This window comes from Vulpes lagopus, chromosome 11 (genome assembly GCF_018345385.1).
Source record: "Vulpes lagopus strain Blue_001 chromosome 11, ASM1834538v1, whole genome shotgun sequence".
Classification (NCBI taxonomy): Eukaryota; Metazoa; Chordata; class Mammalia; order Carnivora; family Canidae; genus Vulpes; species Vulpes lagopus.
The window spans coordinates 57,659,249-57,679,064 of record NC_054834.1 but is presented as its reverse complement, the minus strand read 5'-3'; the positions used below and the strand labels follow the sequence as shown (position 1 = coordinate 57,679,064).

Genomic DNA, 19,816 nt, shown 5'->3' with positions numbered 1-19,816 from the left:
ATGGGACTCCATGATATAACCCGTGTAGACCGCTTGGACTCTTGCCCCACACCTCACAGCAGGCACTCAGTGAACATCAGCCTGGGTTCTCACTACCACCACCTCAGAGTGTGTTCGAGAGGATTACACAAGACAGCAACCAATAAACGTCGGCAATGGCCTTCCCTGCTCCTCCCGTTCAGCCACGCCAACCACAGTCTTCAGCCCACTGCGCAGAGGAGACCCTGGCAGGCCAGCCTCACTTGCCACCTCACTCCCTCAGAGGGGCCTTTGCCTGATGCATACTCCGTAAGGTGCCTAGAAGCCAAAACCCATCACCGAGTGAGGATGGAGTCACAAATCTCAACGATCTGAGGGGCGTTTAGAAAATTCACACGTTCTCGCCCCACTTTTCCAGGTTTTAACTCAGTATGTCCAAGGGGGGGTGCCCAGAAGATGAATTCTGAAAGTTCCTCAAGATGTTTCAGCAGCCAGCCAGGCCTGGAAATGACGGATTTAAGAACTGCTTACATTTTAGGAGGGCAGAGGCGGTATGTGGGCTCATGCTACAGGTATGTACGTATGTACACACACACACACACACACCACTGGACCTCTGGAAACTTGAGGGGTAACGGAGGAGACCCTGGCACAGATAACCAACTATTTGCCAAGAAGGATCCAAGTTACCAGTTGAGAGTGATTTGTCAGTGCCAGGGAAGCCACACAAACGACAAGGCTTTCGGCAGCTGGTAGGGGGCCCACAGAGGGCCCAAGTTACACAAATGACATCACGATAATGCAATATCCTGGCCCCGTGTCCTTCCCTTCTTCTCTCAGAAGCATTTGAAAGTGGTGCCTCCCTCAGTAGAACCATCCATAGGAGGAAAGTAGGGATATTACCATCCTCCCTGGCATCTGGATTCTCCTCCTTTAAATCCATCTCTTGTAATAACTGTGGCGGAAATTATCCTATTCCTTACGTACAGTTCCAAGGTCTCTGGACTTCATCACAAGTGGCGGATGTAGCCCATTCTGGATATGGACAAACGAGTGGCAATTGCATAACTAGCTGGGTATTTCACACCACAAATTAATCCTACAGGACAAATCCAGCTCCGATAACACTGTTTGACAGGGCGGTGCTGGTCACCTAGCAGGAGGGAAGCAGGCTGGTGGTAACCATGTGAGGGGCTGACATGACCACTGCACAGAATCATGCCTTTTACCCCCACCATCCTCCAGAAAGAAGAAAGAAGGGAAAAAAAAAGAAAAAAAAAGAAAAAAAGACCAGGTGGCGGCTCAAGATACACAAACTTAAACTAGCCATTCACCTGGAGAGCTGACCCCCTCTAGGTCAACTTCTTTTGACCAGAGAGAAGGCGACGACGACGACTCAGGCACCATGGGAAAGTGAAAGCATGCCAAATGCCATTGCCCGGAGGGAGTGACGGCCAGGATGGCCAGCGGATGCACCCAGCCTCTGCTACATGCCAGACACCAGGCTGGGGCTTGGTTTGGCATCATCTCATTTAATCCTTAGAGCCACTCTGACAAGTAGGTTCTAGGATTTTCCTCATTTTACAGATGGTAAAATTGAGGCTCCGAAAGGTTACATAATGAGCTGTATGATCTGGGCAAGTGAGTAATGAAGTTAGTGTTTGAACCCCGGCCCCGAGCGTGAGCAAATCCTCTCAGATGCCTCTCCCCATCAGAGAGGCTTCTCTTGGTCCTGCTCTTCTCCGAGGACACTCCTTTCAAAGCCACCTTCCTCCGGGATCCCACTAAGGGTTCTCTTGGGCTCAGTCCTCTTGGCAAAGGATGCAAAAGGACCATAGGCCATGTGAAGCACTAAAAATCTTAACCTCCTGGGTAAACCTCAGGTTCTAAGGAGCCACAGGTTCTGGCAGTGGCAGCTCGTCTGGTGGCAGCTCTGCAAGTGGAGACAGACGGGCCGGCTTTAGGCAAAAGGCCTCTGAAAAGAGCTCACCTCCAATGGTGGAAGGGACGGGCAGTTCCTGAAAGAAAAAAACGTTTCGAAAAGGGTTTTTTTTTTTTTTTTTTTTTTTTTTTTTTAAGATTTATTAGGGATCCCTGGGTGGCGCAGTGGTTTGGCGCCTGCCTTTGGCCCAGGGCGTGATCCTGGAGACCCGGGATCAAATCCCATGTCGGGCTCCCAGTGCATGGGGCCTGCTTCTCCCTCTGCCTGTGTCTCTGACTCTCTCTCTCTCTGGGTGTAACTATCATAAATAAATAAAGAAAAAAAATATTAAAAAAAATTTATTATTTATTTATTTATTCATTCATTCATTCATTTATTCATGATAGACACAGAGAGAGAGAGGCAGAGACACAGGAGGAGGGAGAAGCAGGCTCCATGCCGGGAGCCCGACATGGGACTTGATCCCGGGACTCCAGGATCACGCCCTGGGCCAAAGGCAGGTGCTAAACCGCTGAGCCACCCAGGGATGGCCGAAAAGGGCTTTTAATTCAGACAACGGCCTCTGACTTCTGACAGGGGGGCCTATAAACTGGCCCAGGGAGGAAGAGCGCTGGAGCTCAAGTTCAAGTACTCAGACTCAGCCTAGGAGCAGCAGTGGACCCTAGAAGCCTGCTTCCTGCCTCACCACCTGGAGAACGTCAACAATATCCGCCCCCAAAGGACACTGTGTGGCTCGGGTGAAAACATAGGCAAAACGTGCGGAAGACTCTGTAGCCCGTGTTACCTGTCAAGCATTCTGCTCAGTATATTATACCTATTTCTTCATTTTGTTTAATCCTTACAAAATCCCAAGGTATCTTTAAACCACCATTTCACCGACAAGGAAGCCACTTCAGAGAGGCTAACTGACCTGCCCCAGGCCACGCAGCTTAGAAATCATAAAACCTGACCCTCGTGTCAAGGGTCCAGAGGTTAGAGCCACAAGAATCAATGGCCTTAATCTCCACTTCCATGAATCTTCTTGTTTCTGCAAACAGAGGGCTATAGACAGGCTGGAGGATAGTTAAAATTTTGAGGCCTGTGAAAACCCAGGGAGCTGGCCCCAAGTGACCCACCGATGACCCACTCTAATGGCCACACGTCCCACAGAATTGCCTGCAATGATGGAGAGGCCTCTATCCGCACTGTCCAATAATGGGACCACCAGCCTCCTGTGACGAGCGTGCACTAGAAATGCGCCTTGTGTGACTCAGGAAATGATTTTTTTTTTTTAAATCTCACTGAATATTTACTGTCTATTTAGACAGCATCCCATGGTTCGTGGCTGTGTACAGAACAGGGCAACTCCTCCCCCCACGGCCCAGGGCCCCTGGGCATCACACGGTGAAGGCTGTAAGAAAATTCCCGCTCCCAGAGCAGGACTTAGTGCAAATGAATAAAAATAAAATAAATCCTTCTCGGCCCAGAGCAAACACCATCACTATGATCTGGAAACGTCTGCAGCTGGAAGAGAGAAATGACTATTTCCAAAACAAATGGCCTCACCTCATTTTCCCCCCTCCTTTTAAAAACAAAAATTAAATGTGTAGCTCCCTACCCCCATTAAATTGTTTAGGAAAGGTTGTCACTTTTGGGGGGGGGGGGTGGGAAGGAACAAACCCCCTTGGTTTACAATGACATAAGGGCTAAAATATGGTAGAAAGGAAAAGCCTGAAGAATAAACAAGAAGAGGCCCAGCACTCTCTAAGGTGTCATAAATCAAGAGGAAATAGACTCAGGGAGCTAAAAGCTTCCAAACATTCTTCCTCTTGAACTATTTTAAGCAACCAACACATACAATCTCTCAGAGGTTATTTCATTCACAGCAACAGATGAGAAGCAATGAGCTTGGCAGGCGGGCTCTTTAAACAGCAGAGAACAAACACCTCAGCCCTTGGGCCTGTCCCCGGCCACCCCGCTGGGCCAGGTCACTATTTTAAGGCACCTACGGGCCTCTGTTGTCCGGAGGGATGCTCTGGCCTGGCTTCAGGTCCTCCTGCCCTCTTGGACTGACCCTGCTCAGGAAACCACTGCATGGGCTTCCTCTCCACCCAGGCCGCTCCCGAGGAGAGAGGAGGTGGGGACTCTGGAGCCCGGAAGACCCGGGTTTGAATCCTGCTGCGTCATTTACCCGCTGATGCCACTTGGACTTCTCTGGGCCTCAGTTTAGTCAGCTGTGAGAGGGGGTGAGGAGAATACACACCTCACTGGGCGATGTCGAGAATCACACAGTAAAACACAAGCAAGGTGCATGGCGTAGGGCCTGGTGACTCTGGAAAGACTGCACAGGGCAGGTATGTGCTGCGGGTCTGAGGTGAGAATTCAGCCTCTCAGCTTCTCTGGCTGGGAAGGGAACACAGCATGGCAGGAAGGGAGAGAAGCTGCAGGAAGGCTGCCTGGGGTCCATCACAGTCTCTACTTCTCATTAACTGCATGACCTTGAGCAAGTGACTCAAACTCTTTGTGACTCAGTTTCCTCCTCTTAAAGATGGAATAAAATAATTTATTAACAGGATAAATTTATGATATTGTGCCACTACCATTCTAGACCTAACTCTTCCCCCCCTCTTTTTTTTAAGATTTTATTTATTTATTCATAAGAGACACAGAGAGAGGCACAGACACAGGCAGAGGGAGAAGCAGGCTCCCTGCAGGGAGCCCGATGTGGGACCCAATCCCAGGACCCCGGGGTCACGCCCTGGGCTGAAGGCAGATGCTCAACCACTGAGCCACCCAGGTGCCCCAGCTCTGTCCTTTTCATGCCACCCTATCAATTCAAGCTCCTCTGGGGTGTCCGGTGGTGACACTTCCAGATGAGTGAACCACAGCAGCATAGCAGTGAAGTGAAGTGAAGGCAAGTCACCATCCCGGGTGGAGCAGAACTGAGCACTCCAGAACAACGATTCTTTTACCGTCAATAATAGCTAGAGTGTTCACTGAGCACCAGACTTCCCAGGAACACTACCCACATGGCCTGGGTCCCATGCCAGGCAATTTATATCAGAATTCCTGGAGGTGGGGCCTTAAGACACGCACATACACACAGGTGTATGTGTGTGCGCGTGTGTTTAAAGCTTTCCAGGTGATTCTAATGTGAATCTAGGGTCAAGAGCCACTGAAATAACCCTTTGAGAGAGGAACCATGATAAATATCCATTAAACAGCATTGGAAAACTGATGCTCGGAGACCAGGTAACTAGCTGGCAGTCAGGCAGTGGTGACTCATGTTCCACCTCTTGGCCACCTGTGTTGGCATGCCCCTCCTGAGAAGCAGAGCCCACGCCACGTAAGGCACTCAGACACTCCCAGCGCCTTTCTCAGACTGTTCCAGATCCCCCTCTGCCTTTTCCAAGCACCCAGCAAGGTTCTCTCTCTGGCTACACTTGTGACCCAGATTTGACCTCCATGAACCCAAAGCGGCCTGAGATGGAGTCTCACTTTCCCAGGACTGAGGGATACACGCCCAAAGAGCAATCCACAGAACAACCGGACCTAATTAAACAGATCTCAACTTAATGACAGGAAACAACAGAGTTGATGATCTTCATTAGAGGCTGCTGGCTGCCCATGAAGAAGCTGGAAAGCAAACTTTCAGGGGCTCTTAAGGCCATCGACCACAGAATTATAAGGCTGAAAATAAATCTCTCCTGCCCGAGGCACTGTGACCCTGCTGGACCGTGCCCACTAGCAGGGCAGACAAAGGAGGGCAATGTTTCAATCCATCATATGATCAAGGGCATTCGAGGAGATCTGGGGGCCAACCTCCTACTTGGTATCTCCACATAGAAGTGTGAGGCAAGCAACCAAACTCACACTCAGCCCTTTGGCTCAATCCGGCTTCTTCCGCACACAGCTGTTGCCATTCTAAGCAATGGCTACTCCCTTCTTTCAGGTGCTCAGACCATAAACCTTGGTGTCATATTGATTCCTCTCTCACATCTCACACATCCAAGCTGTTGACACAACCCATTGGCTCTCACTTCAAAATACCCCCCCTAACCTCCCCACTGACACCCAATCCAGGCCGCCATCCTCCCTCGCCTGGATTTCCTGCAAAAGCCTCCCAGTGGTCACACTGCTTCCATTCCGTACTTGATGCCGCGGTCCCTTTCCGACACAGCAGAGGGGGTGACCTCATGAAAATACAAATCAGATCATGTCATCTCTGTAAGTCCCTCCAGTGGCTCCCAGCAGACTCTCAGCTAAAAGTCGGAGCGCCACACAACGGCCTACAAGGCCCTACCTGGGTGATCACCCCTCTCCGCGCTCTCCAACCGCAGCTCCCCCACCCCAGCCAGGCTGGCTTCCTGGCACCCACCAGGCACTTGCTGTTTCCCCTGCCCGGATCAGCCTGCTCCAGCCTGGCTGTCCTCACTGTGATGCTTCCAGCAGGCCTCACTCTTCCTCGTTCTGCACCAGGACTACACCCACCCACCCCACCCCCCAGGCCCCTCAGGTTCATTTGCTCAATCACCAAACCTGCAATAGTGCCCAGTATGCACACAGTAAGTCGTCAGTAACTAAATATGTGTTGGATGAACAAGTGGATGTACACCAATCTCAACTCTTGGTCACTAGATGGGTGGGGCTCACTGTGATGCCTTTTCAGAGGCAGCTCTCCCCTGGAGCGCACTCACCTGCTACTGAATTGGGTCCCAGCGTAATTCTGGCCTGCCCGGCTCGTCCCAGGAGGATTACATCCAGAACAGCTGCGAGCAACTTGCTTCCAAAGTGTGTGCTCGTGTACAACTCGATCTACCCGGCTGCTGAGAGGTGTTAAAGAAGCAGCACCAGGCCCCTGGTTTCCACAGAAGCAACTTTTTCTGGCTGTATGTGCTGCCATCTTCAGAACATATTATTCATTTTCGACTTGGGGATTTTGTCCAGTGGATGGGCTGGTGGGGAAGAGGGATGGTAGGCTGCCCCATTCACAGAGCCTCTCAAGGTGACCTTCCCAAACCACAAACTCTGTGGTTGTGGGGTAACCTGGGGTTCAGAATCCGTACACCTTGGACTGCCGAGCTCCACATCTCACTGCTTGGAGTTCCTGGCGGCCTGTCATCCCCACTTACTCTTACTTTCCCTCCTCTTTGAAAAACCGGCCCTGCCAACTGCAACAAACAGCATTTAAAAATATCTTGCTGGATTATACAGCCCTGCTTTCTAAATTCCTCACAATGCCTGTCTCTGTCCCACATAGTATAAAGACGGGTGTAGCGTATTTAATTTTTTTTTTCCTAGCTGCTCCCCTACTATAAATACCCAAGTCTGGGTGGGCGGGCTTCAAACACCGGCTGCATGAGGTCACCTCGGAGCCGATCTCAGCACAGTGCTGGCCTGCCAGGGTCTGGACACAGCTGTTGAGCACTGAAGTGCTGGGTCGGCCAGAAGGAGACAGAACTTATCCTTCTGATATGGGGGGGCGGGGGGGAGATCTCTAATACAGTAATTGCAGTTAATCCCAATATGGAAAAGGATGGTTGTTTAGTCCTGCTACCCAGCCAGGTCTTCAAAGAGCACGTCCAGCTCCATCCCGGGCTGTTCCTTTCCCAAGGATACTAATCACAGGGCCTGACCTTAGGAAAATGATTTCACAGTGTCCTTGTGGGGTCTAGAAACATTATCAGAGACAGAAGGGCCCGTGGAGAATGTAGCCTGACCTCTTCACACCACAGATAAAGCAACAGGAGAGCCAAGAAGACAGTGATTCACTCCAGGTCATGGAGGGGCCGCACTCCAACACAGAATCTTCTGGATCCAAACCCTCTGTTCTCCGAACTGGACGGTCCTAGACGCTTGTACATGAGATACTTGCTCGGTGCATGAGCTTCAGCTTGTGTTTATTAACAGTTCTGTTTATTAACAGAAAGTACCAATTTTCATAATTTAAAAGACACAGGCTAAAAAAATTTTTTTTTCAATTTTTAACAAAAGCTTGGCCTCCGTTTTAGGGATGGTTTCCATGCACTGAAAGGCTTGTTTTGCCCTCTCTGGGGTCCAATTTAATCCCTTCCTGCCCTAATGTTGTCTACCTGGTGCTTCCAAGTTGAGTTTCCCTATTTAATTTTTCCATCATGGATCTGAACCCACCCCCACCCTCCTCAACTCACTTCTGGAAAAAAAAATGGACTCCAAATCATTAACTGCAAATGACTGTGTGTGTGTGTGTGTGTATATATATATATATATTTCATTCATGATCTTTTTCAAGTGATAATAATCCTCCACTGGGGTCAGGAAAAGGACTAACAGTGGAGTTATTAGCGAGGCCATTAATGACCTATCACATTTTATTATTGTCACTGGAGTTCAGCTGGACTCCAGGGAGTCCAATCCAGATGGTGGATCGGGTGGTTCCACAAGATCAGACATTTAACAAGACTGAAATCTTTATCAACGCTCTGGAAACACCTTCCCCGAGAATTGGCAAGTGACTGAACCTCTCTGAGAACCGACCCACTGCTACTTTCCAAAATGATCAACTCTAAACTAGAAATTGAACCTAGCAAGTCAGACTCATAAATGAAGAAAGTTCTGGAACCCTATTCTCATCCTGTGTTATGGGCCCTCTCCACCTCCAAGGTTTAGACTCCTGCTTTGGCAAGAGTTAATCCAACGGCCACATGGAACAAGCCCATCAGCCCTGACCTCCATTTGGTACCGGGATTGCTTTGGCCTGAAATGCTCTGTTCAGGGCCCTGGGAAGAAAGGCTGAGTCCGAAGCCAAGTCAAATGGGAGAAGCGGAGCTGAGTGAAGTCTTGTTCTCCACGCCCTCTCAACCCAAGTCTGCTCGGTGAGTCGTCTCTGGTTCCTTGTGCTGCTGGGACAACGGATGGGGGCATCGCTGAGGCCAAGCTTTCAATCAACTGGAGGGGTAATGGGAGGTCTGGGGCTGTGGTTAGGATGCACTGGGGAGCAGACACACTCGATTTCTGAATTATAAAAATGAGTATTGGAAAGCACTCTTCCTGCACGCTGGCAGGCTTCTGAACATCTGGATGAAAGATGTGGGAAAGTTGTCCTTTTCACTGTGTTATCTGCTCTGCTCTCCCTGTTATGTGCCTGAACCTTCTGGCCAAACAGGGTTGCCTGCCGTTCTCTTGGGTTCCAGGTCTTTGCGCACATCGTTCTCCCCGTCTGAAAGCCTGCGTGCTCCCCACACTGCCTCGCCGTCCCTGTCACAGCTCGGCCTGCCCAAATCCCACTGGCCCCAATACCACATCCTCTAGGAAGCAGCCCTGTGTCCCTGCCAGCCAGCCAGGCCTCCTCTCTCTCCCCACTTGGTGCTCTCAAGTCACCAAAAGCCCCCAGGTCCCCATCTGTAGGGGAGACATTGCATCCACCTCACAGGAGGGCTTAGGAGTGGGAAGCTCCCAAGTGGGACAGCACCCAGGAGCCATGCAGGGCAGCGGCCCGCGGCAGGTGGAGGCCATCCTCGCGGGCCGAGGGCAGCGACCCCAGACCTCCTTGTGGGGATCCGCATGTGTGCTCTGCTTTCCCTGCTGGATTCTCTGCTCCCTGACAGGCAGCATCAGCGCCTGTCCTCCTCCGATCTGTCCGCCTCGCCCGTAGCTTGCTCTTGGGAAGCAGCCGGGTCCCGGGCTTCCTTGGGCTGTGCTCCTTAAGCTGCTCCTCCTGGTTTGGCGTGAGGCTCCAAACGTGCCGCCAAAGCTGCAAAACCATTTAGGCCTCTTCTAAAACAAGCAAAAAGACCACAAAGTATGTTTACGTGACAGGCCAGCAAAACACAAAACACCTGCTGTCCTGTGGCTCGGGACTTGGCAGCTGTGACACGCGCGGCCCAGCCTCCGCAGCAGAAGCGCTCCCCGGGGCCCGAGCTGCGGGCTGGCACCGCCGCGGTCATCTGTGCACGGGCTCGGGCAGCGGGCTAGCGGCCAGCCGGCTTCACCCGGGGGACCGTCGAGCCACATGACCGAGCAGGCCGCCAGGGTGCTTTCTCACGATTCCACAACTTCCTTCTACCTGTTAGTCACCAAGGAAAGCCTTGTGATGAACGCTCGTCACTCTGCGATCTGGGTCACGGTCCTCCCCTGTGCTACAGCCTCCCACCACGACAAAAGCAAATAAGACCAGCATGTTCAACACAAGTCTGCAAAACTACAGCGATAATTAGAATTAATATTTGATGTGCCAGGCAGAGTACAAAGTTCCTTGCAGAGGCTTTTATTAAATCCTCATACTCATCCTGTGAGTCGGGTGCTCTTTCCAGTCCTATTACAGAGCAGCATTTCTCAATCAGCGGTGATTTCGCACCCCTCCCCACCCCACGGGACATCTGGCAAGTTCTGGAGACGTTTCTGATTGTCACAGCCGGCAGCACGGGGCATGGGGGATGCTACTGGCATCTAGTGGGTAGAGGCACCTCCCGGCGCCCACAACTGCCCCCTCAATAGAAACCATCCGGTCCCAACAAATGTCAACAGTGGTCCGGGTTGAGAGATCCTGTTCTAGAGAAAGAGACTAAGGCACAGAAGCTAACCCGCCCAGGGTCGCACAGCTCCCAAGCGAGGGTGCCGCTGAGGTCACCCGGCCTGGAGCACCGACCACACACCGGGTGACACCCCACGCAGGGGAGCCAGGCCCTCATTTTACAGAAGATCGACGGAAACTTGGAGCGACTTACTTGAGGCAAAGCAACCTGGGGCCCAACTCAGACTCCAAAACCAACACACTTGGGCGCTTGCTAAGGGGCCGCGTCTCTCCCCGGGCTCCCAGCACCCAGCCTTCGCCCTGTGGAGGCGGCGCCCTAGCAGAGCCTGAGAAGGTGAAGGCTTTTCTGCCGACTGCAGAGCCAGTGCGCTGAGCTCCCAGAGGGCAGTGGCCTAAACACAGGCGCCCTCGGGGTACTTTTCCTACTGTGCTTCCTCCTTCCCTGAACTGACTCACTCCCTGTAAGAGTTGGCCAGTGGAGGCCGCAGCTTTTCCACTCAGCTGGGCTCACTGATCACCAAGCAGCTGACACTTGTAAGGCCCTCCCCGGGCAGGCGAGCCCCTGCCCCCCCAGGAGCAGCAGTCGAGGCTCCTTCAGATGGACAGCACCAGCCGGCCAGGGCATTTAAGCAAAGTAACACAGACTCCTGTGGAGGAAGAGCCGTGCCTGGGTGTTTTTTTTTTTTTTTAAGATTTTATTTACTTATTCATGAGAGAGAGAGAGAGAGAGAGAGAGAGAGGCAGAGACACAAGCAGAGGGAGAAGCAGGCTCCCTGGGGGAGCCTCATACCAGACTCGATCCGAGACCATGCCCTAAGCTGAAGCCACTGAGCCACCCAGGTGCCCCTACTTCTGTGGGTCTTCACCGGAGAAGCACAGGCCTAAAAGGCTTGAGCACTACGGGGGTTGGTCCTGGCACGGCTGTGACCTCACTGTCAATTCCGGGAAAGGGCATCCTGTTTAATGGATTTTGATGGGTCCCCTTACCGGGTCACGGGTGAAAAACCATTTAAGGTGCTGCACAAAGTGTCGAAGTGTGGAAACAGGCCAAAGCGTCCACCCACCGTCCTGCCTGGCAGGGGCCGGATTCGGACAACCTGAGGATTATGAGCGGGGTGTCCCTGGCTTGTCTTGGAACTTAGGTGGCACTCGTGGATCCCAGGAGCGTCTCGGCAGTCAACTGCCTTGGTTCCTTCTCAGGTTGGAGGCAGGGGGGTGGAACCTCCTCTGAGCAAGAGTCATCAACCAGGATCGCCCTCTGGGGTAGCTACGGGCAAGGGGCGGGTGGTGGTGCTGTTCTTAGGGGAACCGGCTGCCTCGGTCTCTCAACTCAGCCCTCCTGTAGACTCATTTGCTGCCCAGCAGACTTTTGCTGTGACTAAGTCACACTTCGGGTACTGCACCCTGAAGGAACCCCTTATTTACCTTTGAAACCCCTCCATTTACATCCATGAATCACAGCTGGCCTCGGGAACTCTGCGAGAAACGAGGGTATCAAAAGCTGAATGATGTGCCTAAGACTTGGAAACCCCCACAACGCTGCCTCTGTTCATCAAGAACTTGGAGTTCCCTGCCTCGGTATAAAAGGGGGAAGGTTCTTCCGTGGTGTCAAACCAACCTTCTGGAGCTAAACACTCGTGTGGTGGAATCAGTTATTCGCCTAACAAGTACTATGCACCGGACACCGGGTGAGGCACGAGGGGGGTAACAACGAGCTCACAGTTGGGTGGGAGACACAGACCCAAAAGCAGGAAATGCTACGGAGCAAATGCTCTGGGTGCTGCGGGAACATCGCAGAGAGGCGGGGGTGGGGGTGGGGTGAAGGAGTCAGGTAAAGCCTTCTGGAAAAAGCAGAACAACCCCACCTTGTTCCTCTAACTACTTAGAGCTGGAGTTGCATTTCTCAGGCATGCAAGGGGGTGAAAAAAAATGTTTTCATTTCCAAAGCTTGCTTTGTTTCAGTGTTACCAGCTCCCCTGGCTTCAATAAAATAGCCCAAGAGAAGCTGCCCTCCCCCCTCAGACTACCCAGGTGTGGAAACTGATTACGTAGCAACCAGCGGCTCAATTAACCCTTGCCCCTTCATTGATGATGTCAGGGAAACCTCCTGATGGTCTCCTTGCTAACTGCGTCCTACAGCTGGGAGAACAGCTCTTCTCCGCTGTAGATGCAGCCCTTTTATTTCTTGGCTGTGAATGAGACTGTTGGCACTTGCTTCAGATGACAGAAAACTGAATAATTCAGAAAAGTCCTCAGCCACTATGTTTTGCTAGAGTCTTCGATGGCAGTGGTATTGCTACACTGCCTATTGCTTGTGAGTCACCAGAGAGGCCCTCCCTGGCTGGCATTTAGATCAGCTCTAGCCACACTATCCCATTACCTTGTTTGTTTTTTAAATAACATTTAATATTAAGGGTAAATCCCTATTTGTCACTGGTTTATAAGCTTCATGAGAGGAGGACCCTCCCCTACTCATCCACAGCACTTTTAGCAGTGATGGGCACAGGGTGAGTGCTCAGTAAATATTTGTTGAATGAACTGCTATCATTTACTATCGGTTAAGGTCTTTAAATCTATGATCTCACCCAATCCTCATGCCAACCTTATGAGTTATGTGCTGTCATTACCACCCATTTTCCAGATGACAATGGCTAAGAAATATGCCCCAGGTCACTCGTCTGAACAGCAGAGGTGAGCTCCAAACCCTCACTGGGACTTTGCACCCCTCACCGCTGTGATCCAGCTACCCTTGCGCACTTCCTGGTTACTGCTTTGAAGTAAGAATATTCTCAGCAGACGCCTATCACAGTCCTGGGAATTGAAGAGGATTTTCTCAAATGCTTTGAACCCTCATGAAGGCTTCGTAAGACAAAGACAGCCAAGAAGAAACCCAGGAGTGAGTCTCAGTTATCAAACTTCTACACAGAGATAGGAAAGAGTGGGCAGGGAGGAAGCGGGCAGTGAATGAGAGAAGTTTCTATTTTCTGCCAAGTCCGTGCTTATAAATACTATCGTCTTAAAGTGGTTTCTCCAGCTCCCATAAGGAAGCCGCGGAAGTATCATCACTTAATGACACTGCCCTGGGAACACGGACATCAATACCAAATGAGCAAGTGATCTATAGCTCCTGTTGCTCTATGAAGCTGAGATCATGTTGTATAAACACTGCACAACTTTTATCATCCATCTTGGGCTGAGCAAAACCATATTTGCCCAGCACTCTGAGTAATGGCCAGGAATAGATGGATTAGAGCCCTTGAATTCCCGGTTGGAAGACATTAAAAGTTTAAGAGCCCCATATAGCTGAGTCAAATGCATGTGCCCATGCCGTATAATTAGCAGGCGCAACAGCAATAAAGATATAATTGAAAGGGAAGACCAGCAGGACGAGAACACGAACCGGCACCCTCCTCCCGGGTGTAGCCATTTCTCCCTTGGTCTTCAGCTGTGTAAACGGTCACCTGGCCGGCCATGGGGCTCCAGTGTGACAAAGGGTTTGGATCTCCCATTCCTCCCCTGAGCAATTTCTGCTTCCCTCTGAGGTCAGCTTTCAGGCATAAGTAATTCATTGCTCCTCTACTAAACATTCATTTTAGCTCGTCTAAACAGACTTCATAAATCAGCCCGGTTATTGTTTACTGAGGCCACCCCCAGGATCTCATGTATAAAAAATGAGCATCCGTATTACTAAGTGGAAGCCAATGGTCACCTGGCCTGCAAGAGACTTCCCAGGAGACCAGGGGATGCACAGAGGGAGACTCTTGCTCCCAACATCCAGGGAGCTTTGCTCTCAGTCGCGTGGAGTCCTGCTGTCTTGACTACCAAGGCTTGAGAAGGATTGTTTGGAGTGGGGGAGGAAGGTCGGTTATGGGGTCAAAACCTCATCCTGTAAAGAAAATCCCAAGGAGTGATGACCCTAGCCAAGAAATGGTGCTTTGGGATAAGCCCTTCAGTGGAAGACACCTGTGTTCTAGCAATTTCTGGCTACTCTATCTACATTTTCAGGGGACCCTGGAGAGGCAGCTGTTCCTCCTAGCTTCAATTTGCAGTTGGAAAAACTGAGAAGTTCCTCAACCTGCTGGGCACCAGCTGTGCACGAAGGGCATTTTTGGTTCGGTCTGGCACCTACTGTTCCATTTTTGTTCTAGTCTGGTTTACAGGCTTGGGGCGTCAGTCTTTTCTCCTAGGGGGTTTACTTCTTTGAGCTCAGTCTGGGCCATCCCAGGCCATCCTCAGCCCAAAGTACAGGACTCTCCCCCGGGCTAGGACAGTGGGTGGAAACCCCCCTGCCCCCCACTTCCTCTCCTGGAGCTCATGTTCTCGGTGTTGATACCACAAACCCAGGACGTAAAGCACAATTATCAGCTCTGACATCATCAACACAGACTCCGGGCTGACCTCAACTCTGATCTAAGAGGAGGAAAATTAAAAGGCAAACGCTCTTCCATGCCAGGCATCTCCTCTGGTGGTGCCAGAATTAAAACCAAAACCAAGGAAGGGCTAAGCAAAAGCCATGCTGCTACATACAGACTATCTTCAAAATGAGGCCTGAGATGTCAGCTGCCATCCCTGGAAACTGTGCTAATAAAAACGAAGCTGTTTTCCTCCCCCTCTGATGGCTTAAAGCTTGAACTCTGGAGCCTACCTCGCCTCAAATTCCAGCTTTGTCACTTAATATCTGTGTAATTTTGGGTAAATTGCTTAACTGGTGTGTACCTTGGTTTCCCCAGCAGTATAATGAGAATAAGACTATAGGGTACCTACCTTATTGGGTTGCTGGGATTTCCTGGGTTAACACATGAAATGCTAAGAACAGCAACCGACATACTGTTAAGTGCTCACTTAAAATTTTAGCTACTTGATGTCAAAGCACATTTACATTTGACTCCCTTTTCAGTACCCACCTGGCCTCGTCCGCGGACTACTTGCTTGCCACTGAAGGCTGTTCCCAAAATGGCCTTCCAATCAGATTGCAAGGATGTCTCGCCATAGTACCATTCTAAATAATTTATGGTTTGCTGACTTCTGAAATTGGAGTCTGGTAGGCAGTTTGCTGTTAAACGTATGTCACACCCTAACCTTACCAGGGAGAAGGTCAAGTGCTTCCCTTCTACCCTTTGCACTGAAGCCCTGTCCTCCTCCAGAGAAATGCAACTAAGTACTCAGTGCGGTTCCTTTCTCAGAATGCACATCATGCAGTTTCCTATCCCCCACACCTCTTCCCCACTCGCCAGTTTACTGGGTCATCTTTTCTTTCAGGAAAGCCCATAAGATTGTGCATTTAATGCAACACACGGGGCTTTAATCAATTGCTCACTTGACTGGTGACAGCTTAAGAAGTTCAGGCCCCTGGGAGTCCGTATGTGGTTCTCTTTCTGGAGAGGGGATTCAGGAGTCACCAGCTTCCACTGGCCCGAGCACAGGCAGTTAAGAACCCACCAGAACTTCTCCGCCTTCCAGGAGAAGGCCTGAAGTGTAGATCCTTCAACCCAGCAAAGCCCAAGGCAGCTGCACCTGGTCCTGGCTTTCCTGCCCCCTTCTTCCCATCCTACTGCCTGGATGTACCCTCTGGCTGCTGCTATTGGGCTGGAGAGATCTAGGGTCAGAGCCACAGTCGATCTGCTCCGCTGTTGGGGAAAGACCATGCGAGACACGCAGTCCAGCAAGGCAAAGAGTGTCAGGGCAGTCAGCTTCCCGGCAGGAGGGGTTCAGGAATGGCTTGGTCAAGAAGAGCACCCAGGCAGTGACAAGGCCACGAGAACAGGATGTCGTACATCGACCTCAGCTTTATCCTCCAAAAGCCAGTCGCCAGAAGAACTATCTCGGGCCAGAACCACGTCATGGACTCCACCCTGAGAGCAAACGTCTTCTCTCTCCCAGGTCCTGGCACACCCCCCAGCTTCGTTCGCCCTAGGAAATGCGCCCGGCGGGGCAGCCCAGGGAGGGGCGCGTCCCTCTCCCGTCCGTCCACCGCCGAGGCCCGCACGCTTACCGTTGGCGTTCTTGCCGCAGATGAGGTGTTCGTAGGGCTGCAGGACGCCCCAGAGCTCGGCGTCGTTGTTGATGACCATCTCCAGGGCCTCGGCGGACACCTCCCCGGGCCCTCCCCCGCCCCCGCCGCCTCCCCCGTCGGGGCTCTGGCTGGCCAGCACCCGCGCCCGGATCTCCTCCACCAGGTTCTCCATGCAGGCGGTGAGCGAGATGGCCGCGTACTCGTGGATGCGCACGGAGATGCGGGTGTCCACCATCCAACGGAAGAAGCGGCCCACGGAGAAGGTGAGGCCGCAGCGCGCGGACTTGCCGCGGCGCAGCCCGTCGCCCGCGCTCATGCTGTACAGGGACAGCGCCTTGACGGCCGCCAGCGCGCAGCTCTCGGCCAGCGCCCAGCTGTGCACCAGGCGCACGGCGCTCTGCACCTCGAAGCGGGTGCACTTGGCGTGCAGCACGCTCAGGCGCTGCGCCTCGCGGGCCACGCGGATGAGCGCCCTGCGGAGCAGCCCGGCCAGGCGCCGCGCGGCCTCGGCGGAGAAGGGCGGCAGCCGCCGGCCGCCCGCGCCTTTGCGCAGCACCCGGGCCACGTCGCCCTCGGTCCAGGGGAACTCCTCCAGCTCGGGCAGGCGCGGGCAGCGCGAGAAGAGGTCGGCCACCTCGGGGTCCTCGGGCAGCACCGTGTTCACCGTGTCCCAGCTGTTGTGGCGGCTGTTCATGGAGCCGGAGTAGCACCACCAGGCCGCCCCGCGGTGCTGCTGCGCCGAAGACGGTGAGCGCCTGCGAGTTGGACTTGGACGACGACAGGCTGAGGGAGCGGCACGAGTCCCCGGCCCCATACCCGGAGTCCAAGGTCAAGTCCTCCAGCGTCTTCAGGGTGGAGCTGTACGTCCCGGCCATGGGGAGCCCGCCGGCCGCGGCCTCGCCGAGCGAGGGGCGCTCACGACTCCATGCTCCCCTCCCCAGCGGGCAGGAACGGGCTCTAGGCTCTGCGGGGCGCCCTCCTTCCTCTCGGCGGCCACATGGCGCGCCCGCGGGCCGCGGGAAGGTGCGCGAGCCTCGGGGCGGCCGCCGGGGCCCCCGCGCAGCTGTCAGCGCAACGGCCCCCGCCGCGCCCGCTCGGCCCCGCGGCGCGTCCACTTCAGCCTCCCGCCAGCGGAGCGTCCGTCCTCCGCGGGGAAGGAATCCCGAGAGAACAGGGCGGCGGCGGCGGCGGCGGGGGGCGGAGGAGGAGGAGGGGGGGGGGGAGGCGGCGGCGGCGGCGGCGGCGCGCGAGTCCCGGACCAGCCGGCGAGAGAGCGCTCTGCAAACTTCTGCTCGGCGCCGGCCGCCCGCGCCGCTGGGTACCCCGGCCGCCGCCGGCATGCAAATGACCCGGGGCGGCCCACCAATCACCGGCCGCGACGGGCAGACGCTGCACCAATGAGCTCCCCGGGGGGCGGTCACTATGCAGATTTCGCGGGGCTGCGGGTGGAACCCCGCGGCGGAGGAGGCGGGGCTGGAGGCCGCGGGTCGCCCGAGCGGCGGGGATGGAGGGGATGGAGGGGATGGAGGGGATGGAGGGGACGGAGGGATGGAGGGGATGGAGGGACGGAGGGGATGGAGGGGGCGGGGCCCGCGGGCCTGCGAGCCACCGGGCGCCCCGGGAGGCGGCAGCCGAGACCCGGAGCGGAGGGGTCGGGCCTTAGGCGCGGGAGCTGACGGTTTAAAGAGGAATGGAAAGGAGAGGCCAGTGCGCGCTGCCCCGGCCCGCCGCGCAGCCCCCTATCGCGCCCTCTGCAGCCGAGCCCCACCCGGGGGTGGGGGTGGGCGTGGGGAGCACAGCCGACTGGGGGCGCGGGTGCACGAGCCAGGCACCCCACCTCTCGCCCGGACTTTCTGGCAGGCCTCTCCCGTTTCCCGAGATGAAACTCCATTTGTGTTTAGGGGGGCGGGGGGAGGAGAGACGCCTTTCTTGCTTCTCGCGAAACGGTCTGGTTTTCCTTACGTTGCCGTCCAGGTTCCTGATGACTGGGAGGGCCCCAGGTCTGTGGTCCCCTCCCTCCGCGCCACGGGAAACTAAGGCAGTTTTCTGGACGTGACTCCGGGGGAGAGGGTCCTCACTTGCATCCGAGGCTCACAAGGGTCGGTGGCCTCCCTGTTACAAGGGTACAGAGCTGCTGGCTGTCAGGTGGCTCCTTGGGGTGCGAGGGTGCGAGTGTCCCCGAGTGTGTGCACGGGAGAAATGGGCCCTGGCACTGGCCGGGCTCGAACCCCCGGCTGCGCCACCTCCCGACGGTGGCGTCCCCAGGGCCGAGCCCTGCGCCCCCTTGGGACTCGGGGTGGAATGGGTGCTGACCTCCGAGCAGCGCCGTTGGAAGTCAGCCTGGGCCCGGGCCTGCGTCCAGGAGCGGTCGGTGGGAGCGGGTGCACGCCTGCCCGGTCCTCTCCGTGCCGCGGCCGTCCTGCAGCCAGGAGCACACACGGGCTCCACCGCGCCTGCGCCCCTCGGGGGCAACCGCAAAGTCCAGGAGGGGATTGTGCACGCGTCGCCCCCAGGTCAGCCCCCCGCGCTCCTGAACGGCTCCTTTGTGCAGCTCCAACCTCCGGCCGCGAGTTGGGTACGAACTAGAAATGTCTGGTTTGACTCTCTCCTTCGGAAATTAATGGCCCCTTTCCCTGTGCAACTCCTTTTTCTCCTTAGCGCTCTGGCTTCATTTTTCCTTTCTTCGGGTCTGTCTTTATGCAATATCGCCGCCTCATGGTCAGAAGTGGGAACGGGGTCGAGGATGGAAGTGACCCGAAAGACGCAAAGTCCGCAGAGATCAAGTTCACAGAGGACACAGGATGGGACTACCTCCGCTAGAACTGAAGAGGTCAAGTGTAGGTATTGAGGTTCAACGTGTCAAAAATTCGAAAAACAAATTCGATGCAATTTAAAACGTAGTCGGGGAAATCTAATTTTAGAGCAAATGTTGCCCTCTAATGGACGTTTGGAGGAAAGAAGTGGCCCACAGGGCGGAGGACTGGCCGGCTGGCTGGCTGGGTTTCTTCTTTTTGTTGTGCGCACCCTTAAGAAGCAGAGAAAATGTCTCAACTGGATATTTACAACAGGGAAAAGTCATCTGGGAATGAGCTAATGCCATTTATCTTATATTTAAATGACTTGATGACTTAAAAGTGTAAAGATAAACATGCATACAGCCCAATTTCAGAGTCTTGTGGATATTAAACTACTCTGCAAAGATTTGTTCCATGAAATTCAGCCATGGAAAATACTACTGGAAAACTATTGAGTTTCATTAATAAATAAATTCCAAGGAGAGGAAAAAGATGGCTGGGAACCTATACGTTAAAAAAAGCACTTAAGGCATATCAACTAGTTAGTCATAATGTGTGGAATTTATTGGGATTTGTGGTTTTTTTTTTTTTTAGAA

General features: G+C 53.7%; 1 protein-coding gene across 1 annotated transcript in view; it reads right to left on the bottom strand.

The window, feature by feature from the left end:
• ABTB2 (ankyrin repeat and BTB domain containing 2) overlaps nt 1-17,675 on the bottom strand; it is a 166,552-nt gene extending 148,877 nt beyond the window's left edge. Inside the window, 2 exon segments of the mRNA XM_041773569.1 lie at nt 16,405-17,170; nt 17,172-17,675. Coding sequence (XP_041629503.1) covers nt 16,405-17,170; nt 17,172-17,300 — 895 coding nt within the window. The 5' untranslated portion in view covers nt 17,301-17,675.
• Nucleotides 17,676-19,816: the final 2,141 nt, after the last annotated feature.